The sequence below is a fragment of the Poecilia latipinna genome, unplaced genomic scaffold (genome assembly GCF_001443285.1).
Source record: "Poecilia latipinna isolate Pla-1442-1.1 unplaced genomic scaffold, P_latipinna-1.0 Scaffold3873, whole genome shotgun sequence".
NCBI lineage: Eukaryota > Metazoa > Chordata > Actinopteri > Cyprinodontiformes > Poeciliidae > Poecilia > Poecilia latipinna.
In genome coordinates, this window is record NW_015116489.1 from 8,747 (window position 1) to 22,829 (window position 14,083).

A 14,083-nucleotide genomic window follows, 5' to 3' on the forward strand; every position below is an offset into this window, starting at 1 on the left:
AATGATCCAAATGTGTGGCACTGAGGCATAGGCTTTCCTGTAATCAATCCAAGCGGTGCACAGGTTGGTGTGTCGGGTTTTGCAGTCTCGGGCGACTGTGTGGTCTACAAGCAGTTGGTGTTTGGCTCCTCTGCTATTTATGTCTATGCCTTTCTGTGCCATGTGCATGTATTTATCCATGTGTCCGCTTATCTTAGCCGCTATGATGCCTGACATGAGCTTCCATGTTGTAGAGAGACAGGTTATTGGCCGATAGTTGGATGGGACTGAACCCTTTGAGGGATCCTTCTGGATCAGGATTGTGCGCCCTTCAGTTAACCATTCAGGGTGAGTCCCATTTTGTAGCAGCTGGTTCAGTTGAGTTGCCAGTTGCTCATGGAGGGCAGTGAGTTTCTTCAGCCAGTAGGCATGGATCATGTCAGGTCCTGGTGCTGTCCAGTTTTTCATACCTGAGACTCTTTCTTGGACATCTGCCACAGTGATGGTTACCGGGGCTTTTTCAGGGAGGTTGCTGTGGTCCTCTCGTACAGAGGTTAGCCACTGTGCATTGCTGTTGTGGGTCGCCTCCCTTTCCCATATGATCTTTCTAGTATTGTTCAGTCTCCAGCCTTGGTGGGTCTGCTCTGTTGTTAGTACCCTGCCATTGAGAGTACACTTTAGCCGGTTAATCCTCCTGGCTTCATTGTCTCTTGTGTATCTCTTTAGGCGGCTGGCCAAGGCTTGGAGTTTCGAGTGCTTCAGGTATGGGCATCTGGCTGTACTTCTTAGGTACTGATCTTTTCATTGCACCTCTTAGGAGCTCTGACAGCTGGCTCACTTCCCTCCTTGTTATCTTGATCCTCTAACCGTCTTTTCCATGATGGATATTGGGTCTCATTGTTGCTCTTATAGCCAAGCATCTCAAGGATCACTGATGCTGAGTTGTATATCAGCTCATTGGTTTCTGTTATGGTGTTGGTAGGGATAGATCTTAATGCTGCATTCACATCTTCAATGAGACTTTCTGATGGTACTTCACTCAACCGTTGTAATTGGCGTCAGGGCTGCCTGGTGTTCATTCGGGCCACGATTCTATTTCTCAGGTCATTTGCTGCCTTGTTCAGCTTTGGTAGTTCATTCGTTACTGTGGCTACATACACAGTTTCTGGCCGGGTAGTTGTAGTTAACTCCCCCCTGTCCTGACATCCAGGCTCCTCCCCCTTGCCATAGCATCTGTGTTGTACCTCATCAATCTCAAGTTGTGATAGCAGTTGCCGTTTGCGGATGTTGGAGCACTGAGCTACTAGTTGTTTGGCAGTTAGTGTTAACTGGGGATGTCAAACTAATCATTCCTTCCACATTCTTTGCATGTAGCCCCTCTGACAAGGGTTACTTGAGTTGTAGTATTCCAACAGATCCAATTTTCACCTCTCGCCCATTTCCGTCTTGTTCCAGTAGCCCATTTTTCATCAAGGTGCTCTGGTTCCCCAGCACCTGACGCAGACCTTGTTTGGCTGGGCGACGTCTGAGCCGGCATATCGTGCTTATCAATGTCTCTCATGGCATGGTATGAGGTAGGCTATATAGCTCAAAGGGTCTTGGCTAAGGACCCACACTGGATAGCTCAATGTCACTGTTGTATCTTTTATTTATATATATATATATATATATATATATATATATATATATATATATATATATATCTTCCATACTGTTTTTGTCATATCCACTCTATCAAATCTATTTTGTCTTGTGATAATATATTTATTTGCTACACAATTATAAAAATAACTACAACAGATAAATTAGAGCTCATTCCAATTTCTGGTTAAATATGCAATGTCAAGTTGAAATAATAATAATAAAAGTTCCATTTCAACCCAGATGATGAGGTTCATAAGGTATCAACAGACATTAACCGGCATGGAAAGTGAAACCAGGAGGAAATGTATTTTTTAAGCAAGGCAAACATGGCTGGTTAGATCATGTGGCAACAGTGGAGAGGAAAAAACTCCCCTTTACAAGAATAAACCTCCAGCAGAACCAGAACCAGAACCTGCCTCAGTTTGAGTGGCAAGACAAACAAGCAAAAACAAAGAGATGAACTGGTGACTTTCTCAGGCTATGAAAAATAAAAAGTTAATAACTGAAGAGGGAGACATCCTAAAAAATACATTTTGGATGGATTGTAAAAAGGAACAAGAAATCATTAAAACACATGAAGTTTAGCCAGAAAGACGAGCATTAATCCCAAAAGAAGGTTTATTTATTTCATTGTTTCGTGTGTTTGTCAGAGAAAATAACAAATGTTTCCCTTTCCTGTTTTTTTTCCTGTGTGGTCTGAAGGCACACCTCTACTCTGAAGAAGACCCACCCTGATCACTGGCCAGAAACTCATCATAGATCTTTCTCTTGTTAGAGTGAAGCAGCATGGCACGTTAGCTATCTGCAGTAATCTATTAAAACAATGAAGCCAAAATGTAATTTAACATTTTAACATAAAATCCAAACTACAGTTCCACACGTCCTACCACAAAGAGCCATGTTATAGCAATACTTTTTCTGGACAATCCTCCAGGAAAAGGAATAGCACAAACCAAAGGACCATGTTACACATAAAGGAATACTTCACAGAGGGACTCATTCAGATGGCCATCCTGTTGAGTCTCTGTGGAGTTAGGGTGCATGTGGGACTGGAGGTGTTCTTGCCTCCATCCTGGTGTGAGCTGATTCTGGGTCCAACCTCTGCGCTGACACACACACAGATCCTGAACCTCCGCAACCGGCACAGCCTGCACCCCAAGATGGTGGATCTGGATCAGTTCTTCACAGCGCGCAGGCTGTTTGGCTGGGTCCGCTCTCTGGACCGGATACAGGTAAGGAAACACACACTCATAAGGACCAGCTTTTCTTTAGCCACTCACACCATGAGTCTGTATGTACAGAAATAGACCAAAAATGTAAAAGTGTGCACTCAAATTTGTTTGTTGTATCATCACTTCCTTTTGAACAGGAATATTTAACCTCCTCCTTTAGAAAAAAAACATTTAAAATGTAATTCGCTAAGAATTAAATTGAATAAATAATCTATAAGGCATTTATGTTGCAAAGATTTCATAAAATATGAACAATGAAGAAGCAAAGCAGTCAAATAACATGAACAAGTTCCCTCTGAACTAAACGAGATTGAAAATGAAAAGAGGATCATCATAAAAGGAGGATGTCTTATGTCTTATTACTACAACATTCTGTTTCTAATTAAAAGTTCACATAGCTCATGTTTGTAAAAAGTCTTTATCTGAAGCTTTTCTTCACAGGTTTCTCAGGCAGAGCTGGAGACATGGCTGGTCCAGCAGGAAGTTGGTCCTCTGTCTGGACGATTTCCTGACCAGAACTTTCTGATGGACAGAACACTGGGTCAGGTAGAGAGAGACCAAAGTGAGCCAACTATGGGACAAGGAGAAGTTCTGGATAGTCTGGAGGAAGAAGAGCAGGTATGTCAGATGATCACACACCATAATGGGCAGCATGATGCGTCTCTGTTGTTCTATTTACATCGAAAATTAGCCTCCTGCTTCCCAGGAAGGTTTAACGTAGCTTAAGATCTGACTCTGAACCACTCTGCTCTTGTCTCCTCTGACCTTCCAACAAATGTTGGACTAACGTTCAGTTAAAACTATCCAACTTTGATGTAAACAGAAATCCAACATGTATGGGTAAAGAAATAACCCAGCAGTATTTTGTGTGTGAACCAGTGGTCTCACACTGCATTGCTCGAGAGCCAGACGTTTTGCTGTGTCTCTGGTCCTACACACTATACAGCCCAGCTGTACAGATAGACGTTGAAAAGCTGCTGGAGACCAGCAGACAAATTGCAGACACCTCATTTATACACTGGGTCCTTCTAAGTATTTTTCTAATAACTTGATGTAAACATATTGCTTTCATTCAATGAAAGTTGAGATTGAATGTAGAACCACTGTTCTAAACCAAATAGAGGGTTTAACCCAGCCTAATGGCTGCAACAAGAGATTCAAGGATTACTCTAACATGCATGAAAGAGTCAAAGCAACGCCCCATGTATGTTTTCCATGAGGTAATAACATAATGTTATAAAAACATCAAAAATGTACATTTTAAATAATACCTTCACTTTAAGAAAACAAGATATCTGTGTTCTGTTGAACAGTGTAAGGTCAGATATATTTTGTTGTGTAAAATGAAACAATGTGGGTTACTGTGACTTCTTAGTGTTATTTAAAAAAAGACCCTTCTGGAAGCAAAGTTTAGTTCTTAACAACTATAACAGTTCAAGATAAAATCTCTGAAAACACCACTGTTGTTGCTGGGTTACCCGTGACTCTCCATAACCCGGGGTGTGAACTAACGTAGTAGCTTTGTTTTGGGTAAAGATAAAAGCTGAGCTTGATGGCATGTGAAACACTGAGTCAGAAACTGATGAGTCACCAGCAAACCTGATGTCACCAGAAAAATTAAGCAATGAACTCAGTTAGGCTGCAACACCTTGTCAATGGGACACTTCTGCTTTTGTTGCTGTGTCACACACTCTGACTTCATTTCACAAAATAAAATGAAAATCAAAGATGTTTGTTTAGTTACACTGAGACCAACACACATTCCTTTAAAAGGACAGAATCCTTAAAAAGGAGTCCGTCCTTTTAGAGCAATGGGTTCTGCAGCTCCGAATGTCTCACTGGAGAGACTGACTGTTTCTGTGCCTGCATCTTTCAGCCTGAAAATCATGTAATGTGGCCTTGACCTCTGGCTTCATATTTCTGCTTCACGTGGGCTTCCTAACCTAGAAATCCTTCAGACATGTTCATCCACGAAGCACTGCAGCATTCTGGTCCTGGGTTCCAATCCCAGCCTGGCTTCTTTCTGCTTCAGGTGTGGGTTCTCTCTGGGTACAGTTAATTAGACATAGATAAATGTTTAAATGCAAATTATCATTGTACAAATAAATGAACAATCTGCCAAAAAATAGACTTTTTATCTCAGAAAGATTTGGTAAACATACTGGGACAAAAAGGACAAAAGGAAGGTACAGCTCACATCACTAAAAGTTGCTCTGTTGTGCAGGACAATTCCTGATTGTCCGAACTGTGGAAAGCAAACAGGACTTCAAACTTCAGATTGTCAATGTTAGAACACAAAAACCAACACCAGTGATGGAGAGACTAGAAGGCAACAACCTCTTCTGCTATGGAGGCTGCATGGGATTAAAAACTGCAGCTGACTCTCAGTGTCAGATTACTTTGTGAAAGTCAGCTGCAGCATACAGATCTATGAGTGTGGTGCTCCTTTAAATGAAAGTGTGTACAGCAGTGTTTTGAAATCCCCCTCGTGTATTAAATATCAGGTGCTGTACAGTCAACCTCGTGACTGTCTGTCTTGTTTTGAAACCTGATCATCACATCCTGACTCGTACTTATATGTCCCAGTTTTGCAATCCACCTTGTTTATTGCTTCTACACATGATCACAACAAGCATCCAACCAATAGCAGGACGACCTCCGTCACAGTCCATCCTAATCTGCCAGAGCTGTTCATCAGAAAAATAGTTTTTAAACTTCTACCATTTTTTTCAGACTGGATATGTGAAATAAAAAATCTTTATTATTTAAACTTTAATATTTTATCTTGAAAAATTGTTTAATCTTGAACTGCATATCTTTTATTTCTTTCTTTTTATATTCTAAATGTGTTCTGTCTGGCAGTGTGTTGTCTGAGTCACAGTGAGGCCCAACAGATTTTCTTTCATAACGGCTTTTCCCATGATGCTTCAGATAAAATATATATATATATATATATATATATATATATATATATATATACACATAACCAAGTGGAGGGTATAGTGTACAGGAACATCTGTGCAGAATATGGACTGGAAGCCCCGAGATCAAAGTGGGGAACACCCCCAAAGGTGGTGGAGAATGACCGAGCTAAGATCCTATGGGACTTCCAGATCCAGACAAACAAGATGGTAATGGCGAACCAACCGGACATTGTGGTGGTGGATAAAGAACAGAGGAAAGCCGTTGTGGTGGATGTAGCAATACCAAGTGACCACAACATCAGGAAAAAGGAGCACGAGAAACTGGAGAAATACCAGGGCCTCAGAGAGGAAATGGAGAAGGCCTGGAAGGTGAAGACCACAGTGGTGCCTGTGGTCATCGGGGCCCTCGGGGCAGTCACCCCCAAACTGGAGCAGTGGCTCAAACAGTTACAACATCAGACATCTCAGTCGAGAAATGTGCAGTTCTAGGCACAGCCAAGATACTGCGCAGAACCCTCAAGCTCCCAGGCCTCTAAATGTTTCTAAATGTTATAAACATTTAGAAAGACTCATTTATGTTCATAACAGGTGTTATATCATGGTTATGACAGTGTCATGTCAGAGGTGTCCACTCTCTGGACACCTCTGTCCCCCTCTAGGCCTGCCCCAGATGTTTTGACACTCATAACTCCTCTGCTGTTCTTTAGAGAACTAATATTGACAGAAGTGATGAATCCTCTGATGAAAATCAGCCACTGGGCCTCGACCTGGAACTCCAGTGGCAGGATCTAATGGACATCCTGGAGCCTGAGGTAACAAACAGAGTTAGAAGAGATGCAAATGCATGTGATGAACAAAAAAAAAAAAAAAAATAAAAAATTGAAATATACAAGGCATGAAACCTCTGAGAGGATCATAGATACATATGAAATGAGATTAAACTGTAATCTTTTATCTGCAGAACATAGACGTTGAAATGATGACCTGTTCAAACCACAGCCCTGACTCAAGAACAGCTGCGACTGCACCAGGTGATGGGTCTGAAGCTCCGCCCCCATGTTCCAACACCCGTCCTGGGTCAGAGCATCTCACAGGGACCTACTGGCAGCAGGGTGAGCTTCACGGGGCATAGGAAAACTCAACCTTGGATTGAATTCTGATTGTTTTAGATGAAAGTGGACCAAATTGTTCATTAGCTGGAAACTAAGAAATACAAAAGGAGCAGAGATTTAAAATATATCATGAATTCAAACACAGCTTTTTATTATTATTCAAAGATAACTTTTCTTCCTAATACTTCCTGTTTGTTTTTAGATCTGTTTGGGACTGCTAACCAGCTGCAACAGGAGCCAGTTCTTCTTCCATTGACTCCCAGTGATGAGCTGGATAAGGATGGTTCAGTGATCAACACAGGTTTCACTTTGGAGAACTCCAGGATGGACTCCTGGACAATTCCTTCAAACTACGCTGACCTGCTAGACGAAAATCCTGGTGGAGATAACTTGGCAGTCTTCAGCATGGACCTGCTCACTCAAGACATTTCTCCCTTCAGCTCAGACTCTTCATCATATGACCTGAAAACTCCTAGTGTCAGCCAAGCGTCCGGAGGGAATGATCTGGACCAGGACTTTGGACGAACATCGTCCAGTTCCTTTGTGTTGGCTGAGGAAGGTGCAGACGGTTTTCCTGGCCACATCAGAGACCTGTTGGAGAATTTGAACATCTTGGAAGACATTCAGTTGTTAGATGGACAACTGGAGGAAGGATTCAGTCCTGAGCTGGAAGCAATGTCTAAAGAGGAAGAGCAACTACACTGTGATGGAGTCCATCAGAGAGCTGGAAGGAGAGGTAACTGGATGGAAGATCAGGAGCAGCCCAGCAGACTGGGAGGTATTTCACTATAAAGAGTCCACTGGCTTAAGGAGCAGAATTATTAATAAATCATTTTTGAAATAATAATGTCACATTTGTTTTTTGCCATCCAGCTAAAAATAAATAATTATGTCAGAAAAGTGCAATAACCCAGAGAGATCAGTGACACCAATACGTTTTGAAGCATCTTGGTTTTCTAGCAACTGATTTTTTAATTTGGTACTTCACAAAAGTTCCTAACATGTATAAGATTGTGAGAAACTTTATTCTCCATGCGACCCCACAGATCACATGTCAGCTTTACTTTTACTAGGCCATTCCAAACAATTATATTTCCTTGTGATGTCAATGTTTTTCCTGATTTGGATGAAGACTTGGCTCTATCAAGCTAAATTCTCACTTCAGCATCAGCTTTCCAGCAGATATCTAAAGGTCATGGGTCAAACTAACTGGTGTCGGGAACCTTTCAGATTTCACCTGAACTATAACCTCAGCTTCCTTTGGTGGAGCTGTGGAGCCGTTGGTTGTCTCCCTGATCATTTTCTGTTGGCCATACTTTACATTTCCACATTTTTACATGAATTTTAGAGACACACCTAGGTACATGTAAAGTATTTATACAGTAAACCTCTACTTTGACTAACCCCTGCTCCCCACGCTGAGGCTGTTCGTCCTCTACCAGACACCTGGGAGTTTGAGCCGCTGCTGCAGTGTGTGCTGCTGGCTGAACTCTTGACATTTCTCTCCTGTTGTTTTTTCCTGCTGTTTCCATAGTTTCCTGTCCTCACCATGTTGTCTCATTGAACCACATAAATTCTGTGGCCTTAGATTTTTAAACTGATCTAAATGTTGGGCATCAGTGAAGATTATTCTCAAACACAGTGTTCAAATTTGCTTAACATACCACTATCCAGACAAGCTAGCACTGCTTAGTTCATATAACACACCCAGTAAAATGTGTCGTAATGAAATACTGACCCATCCATTGATCCTACCTTGACGAGCTGCGGTCCTGCCTGTTGACCGTCAAACCAAAAAAAATATATAATATAGATCATATGTAAAGTGTAACCTCAAAAAGACTAAGTTCCCCCTAAATTGAATCAAAAAGGTGCTTCAAAACGAACTAATGCAGCTGGGTTATTGCAGCATTTATTCATTTATTAATTCTCTGAGCAGATTGATTTGGCAGGACAATAGGTGTAGTATTTAGAGGAAAAAGGGTTTTAATGGCTTCTAATGTGCACATTTTATAGCTGACTTTAGATCTGGGTGGGTAGACTCTAAAGATCTGCTCTAGATTATTTTTAACAACTTTCATGAAATCAGAGGCAATGTCACAAACATTCAGACTTTGAAGCTGTTTTAATCTTTCCTGTTGCATCCTCCTACGTAGATGTCTGGGCGGAGGCGGAGGTGGAGACGGACTCAGACTCCGGCCTGTCTCTGGACTTCATCCACAGCCCTTCTTCCTTCTCTTCTCCTATTGTTTCTGAAGGCTCAGCAGATGATTCTTCATCCTGTGCGTCGGCTGTGGAGAATGTGTTTTCTGACGAGGTGGACAGCAGCAATGAGGACGGCTCAGCTCGATCGCATTTAGAAGTGGAGGTGACCATTAAGCAGGAGGAAGTGGAGGAGGAGATGGGAGCGGTTGGAGGACATGGCGTACCACAGTTCCCTCCTAACCACGAAGATTCCAAACTGTTTCCAGGCTTTTCCTGGGTGGAACACATAGGCCATGATCACACCTACTACAACCCGCCCTTGTCCTCGCTGTCTTCTCCAGCTCCTGGGACGATGTCCCCCATACAGACTGAATCAGCAGTGAGGGCTGGCAGCACCAGGCCATGCTGCCTTTCCTCCTCCAGCCTGGCTCCAGAAACTAAAGCCTGGAGCCGAGATGAGGAGCGAGCCCGGGCCCTCAGGATCCCTTTCTCCTACCAGCTGATTGTTAACTTGCCAGTAGAGGAGTTTAACCACCTGCTGAGTAGCGGCCAGCTCGGCCAGCTCAGCCAGCAGCAGCTGACCCTCATCAGGGACATCCGGCGGCGTGGGAAGAACAAGATAGCTGCTCAGAACTGCAGGAAGAGGAAACTAGACGTTCTGCTAGCGTTGGAGGAAGACTTGAAGGCCCTGAGACTCCATCGCTCAAAGCTGCTGCAGGAGAAGAGGAACAGCCTCAGGCGCTTGCAGGACATGAAGAGCAGATTTGGGAAGTTGTACCAGGAAATCTTCTCCCAGCTGGAGGATGAGAACGGCAGACCGCTGGACGCCACAGAGTACACGCTTCGTTTTGGACCTGATGATACAGTTACTGTGGCGTCGATCAGAGCCAGTCAAAACGGCAAAAAACACAAAGGCGTGAAGAAGAAGAGGAGCTGAATAAGAACTGATCAGGTTGGAACCGGCAGGATGAGCTTCCAACAAGGACCCGGCAAAGCACGAAACACCGACCCTCCTGACCTCTGGATGACCTCAACTGGAAGGTTCTGTACACAACAGATGTAAACCAAGGCTTCTAAAATTTTCCATTTCAAAATTTCATGTTTTTCCAGACTCAGTTTCTTGTATTTTTTAACAAGATTATAGAAATTTGAGTATAAAACATGTCTGTTTTCTCCTCCTGAAGGAACAGAGCTAAATCTGGCTTCTGCTCATTAAGAAGTCTTTTCACTGTTTTTGGTATTTGGACAAACTGAGATCAATTCAAATCTTTGGTACTTAGAAAATCTGTGAACTGGATTATTCTTGAACAGATACAAATCTGCTACATCAGTTTGTAGCAAATAATATCTCAATGATTTAGGGTTAAAACAAAAAATATTCAGTCTGAAGAATGATAATTCTAATGTTCTGCATGTGCGTCTTTGCTTCTTAGTGTAACAATTTCATACACAAGAAGAAGACATGCTGCCTTATGGAAAACAGAGAATCCCAGCGCTCCCTTCTGTTCTGTTCTATTGAACAGAAGGGGGCACTGGTCAGCAGGCAGCGGACCACAGGTGGACATCACAGCATAACAAAGAGAAGCTTTTCACCAGCACCATCTTGTAAAGACCCTAAAGGTGTAAAATTCCCAGTGCAGCATGGCTGCCTCACCTTCAGCACAAAGACTGAAACTATTGAAGATGGAAAAGGACTTGAAATTTTGTAACTTTTGTTGTATTATACTTTTATCCAGGATGTTGATTTTACATGTATTAATTCTATGTAAAGAACAATAATGCATTAATTTATTCAGAAGTGATGGTTGGATCTTTTCTGCAGTGATCTGCAAGAAAATCCTGACAAGAAAAGAAATGTGTTCATACAAAGTCTGAAGTCATTTGTGGTAAACAGAAAATCCAAATATACTTCATCAGGTATAACACTCCAGTCTGTCTGACTGTTCCTTCAACCTGTGCTTGTAGATGCAGACTCTAAATTCTGATTAGAATACTGTGCTATAATATTTTACCAGAACAAATGATTATCCAGATGACCAAAATTAGAAACATTAGTCGGAAAATATAACTTTGCACTGATATAATACTATCTACTGGCAGTAATATTAAGTAAGCTTTCAGCTGGTGGCTTCACTCTCCTGTTAAATTCACCTCAGAGCTCCTTGTTGGATCAGTTGCTCTCAGGTGTCTTGAAGTCTCCTCCACTGCAAGAGAATGTCTTGATTAGTGACATAGAAACTTAAATTCTCTTGGCAGCAGTTTCTCTTAATGAGGGTTCTTTGTGATGCAAACCAAGGAACTGGTTGATATTGGGGCAAGTGTTGCTTCTTACAGTGATTTCAAGCACATCTCCCTCTTTCAAAGCAGTGTTCATTTGTGCAGTGAATGATACCACTATTATCCATGAACCAAGTGGCAGATGCAGAAAACAGATAAGGACTCAAACAGCAGCCTGCAGTCTCCCAGTTCTGCAATCCTTTACTGAGAGAATAGACTTTAAGATACTGTTAGTTTATAAATCACTGAACAGTTTAGCACCACAACACATTCAAGATCTGCTGTTGTATCAACCTTCCAGACCTCTCAGGTCTTCTGGTTGTGTTCTGCATCCAGAACATGGAGACATGAAGAAGCAGCATTCAGCTTCTAAACACCACAAATCTGGATAAAATTTCCAGAAAACTGCAAAACAGCTGAAACGCTGAATTCCTTTAAATCTAAAGTAAAACCTCAACCTGGTTAGAGTTGCACCAGAATAAATATTCCAGAAATTAAGCGAAGGGAATCACATACAGAAGTGGTCAAAGGCACAACAATACTTGAACATCAGTTCAAGTATTGCCTCAAATGGAAATGGCCAGTCCAATCATTTTGAGGATTCATTTATCAACTTTACTCATCTTTTCAACATATTCACTTTAAACTACTTGACATTTATGTTTAGTCATCAAATAACCAGAGGTCACAGAAATGCTACCTTCATTTAGTGCAACAGCTATCAATGTCACCGATGGTTGGTCTTACAGATGTTCAGATTTCTGTGGTCCATGTTTGGTTATAGAACAAAACAATTAAGAAACTCATGAGTCCCAAATCATTTATTGTTGAAATCAGAATTTAAAAGTAGATCAACAGACATGCAACAGATCAACAAGCAAATCCACTAGGAACAAAAAAGATATCTGGGGAAAAAAAATAGCACAGATGAATAGAGCTTTGTTACCTCCGCAGAGAGGACATACGGTTAAAATGTAGGAAATTATATTTAAAATGCTGATAGATGTGGTGCAGAAATATAACTAAAGCACCAACAACTGAACAAGTGAAATTTGTGACAGTTTTCAGTTGAGCCAGGATGGATAGTTATATAGCAAATCTTTAAAATGGATGAAGATGCAATACATGCGTCACAATTTCATGTATTAAAACAGCATGGCTCCTAAGAAATGACGAGCAGAAAGAAACCAGATGGAAAAAAAAAGAAATCAATCCAATCCAAATGTGCCAATAAAAGAAAGCTACAACACTATTACAGTTTACATAGAAATGCACAGCTGGGCTACAGTTAACACATAATTGGAAAGCTTTGGTGGAGAACAACAAAGTAGTGAGACGGTCATTTCCCATCTGTATGCTGAGCATTTTAAAAACCGCCTGCCAACTGAGAACAGATGAGGAATAGCTGAGTTGCCCAGCAGTGCATGCTAAGATTTTATAACCTAGAAAACAAATGTGGAACGCAGTAGAAGTGAACATGAACCATTTTCTGAAGGAAGAGTTTTCAGCATAGTACGAGCCAGACCCTAATTCTAGTGAAGTCCACTTTGTTACAGAGCGCTTTACCTCAGACAGGAAAACATAAGGCAAAAAAAAAAAAAAGATGATTTCACTGAAACTCTTTAGAGTAAAATATTGGTGGGATAAGATCAGCAATGTTTCTGAATGAGAGTCACGGAAAGGGAAAAACAGCTTTCTGTCTATGTTGGAAAATTCACTGCTTTCCTATTGTTTAAAAGAAGTTCCCACCCATCTCAGATTCTTTCTGCTGCGGCTGCCATCATCATCATCACCACCACCACCATCAGCTCAACACTTTGGGGAGAGAGGAACTTCATCCAAAACCAAACATTGACCTTAATGTTTAACTGCGTTTGTTTTTCTTTCCCATTGGATACTTGGCGGTCTGGAAGAATACTTGTTGAAGGCACAACACATTCATGGTAAAGGGACAGAACAAAACGCAGATGTCAAACACACCTGCTAGAAACGAACCGCTGCAACCGCTAACGGGTGGGAATATCTTTTCAGGACTCGAGTCCTTCAGGGCAGGAAAACAGATTTTCTGTCACTTCCACTGACAGCTGCTGATCCTCACACTGTAGGATGTCAGAGACACTGAAAGTTAACAGTCAACTGGTGGGGAGCTGATTTCCTGCCCTGCATCGCCACACTTCCTCTTCACCCCGTTTGTACCTCCCCTCATCCTCTAGTCCTTTTTTTCCTCCTCCTTCTTTTCCTCTTCTTCTGTGGGGTAAGAGTGCCATGTGAGGCGTTCCTCGTAAAAAGAGATCACTACCTGCGGACATTTAACGTTGGCTTCTTTGGCCGGTACGAGGTCCGCCTCGTCAGAGTTCTTCCTGTTCAGTTTCAGAAGAAGAAAGATTGTCAGGTTCTGGAGGAAAGAGACTTTGAAACACTGATACTTTCTTTCAGGTAAACTTGAATGGATGCAGCTGTTGAATAGAAGAGACATCATGACCAGAGTTCCACTTACAAAGCAGAATACAAAAAAGCACTAAAGTATTTCACATTTTCTGAACTTTTAAATCTGGATGACAGTCTAGCTTTTATTATTAGCACTTCATTGGTGTATGTATATACATACATGCATATATACTAGAGATGGCCGATCAGGTTTTTTCCTACCGATACCGATCACCCATGAGGGCCGATCACCGATACCGATCACCCATGAGGGCCGATCACC

The 14,083-nt window shown here is 41.8% G+C and overlaps 2 protein-coding genes across 2 annotated transcripts in view; one reads left to right on the forward strand and one right to left on the reverse strand.

The window, feature by feature from the left end:
* LOC106941795 (nuclear factor erythroid 2-related factor 1-like) overlaps positions 1-10,057 on the forward strand; it is a 17,817-nt gene extending 7,760 nt beyond the window's left edge. The window contains exons 2-8 of the mRNA XM_015024912.1: positions 2,326-2,518; positions 2,558-2,855; positions 3,297-3,473; positions 6,487-6,591; positions 6,741-6,891; positions 7,094-7,669; positions 9,048-10,057. Coding sequence (XP_014880398.1) covers positions 2,586-2,855; positions 3,297-3,473; positions 6,487-6,591; positions 6,741-6,891; positions 7,094-7,669; positions 9,048-10,033 — 2,265 coding nt within the window. The 5' untranslated portion in view covers positions 2,326-2,518; positions 2,558-2,585 and the 3' untranslated portion in view covers positions 10,034-10,057. The remainder of the gene's footprint in view (positions 1-2,325; positions 2,519-2,557; positions 2,856-3,296; positions 3,474-6,486; positions 6,592-6,740; positions 6,892-7,093; positions 7,670-9,047) is intronic.
* Positions 10,058-13,006: 2,949 nt separating this feature from the next.
* Positions 13,007-14,083, reverse strand: part of LOC106941796 (chromobox protein homolog 1-like) — a 13,968-nt gene continuing 12,891 nt past the window's right edge. The window contains exon 4 of the mRNA XM_015024913.1: positions 13,007-13,733. Coding sequence (XP_014880399.1) covers positions 13,583-13,733 — 151 coding nt within the window. The 3' untranslated portion in view covers positions 13,007-13,582. The remainder of the gene's footprint in view (positions 13,734-14,083) is intronic.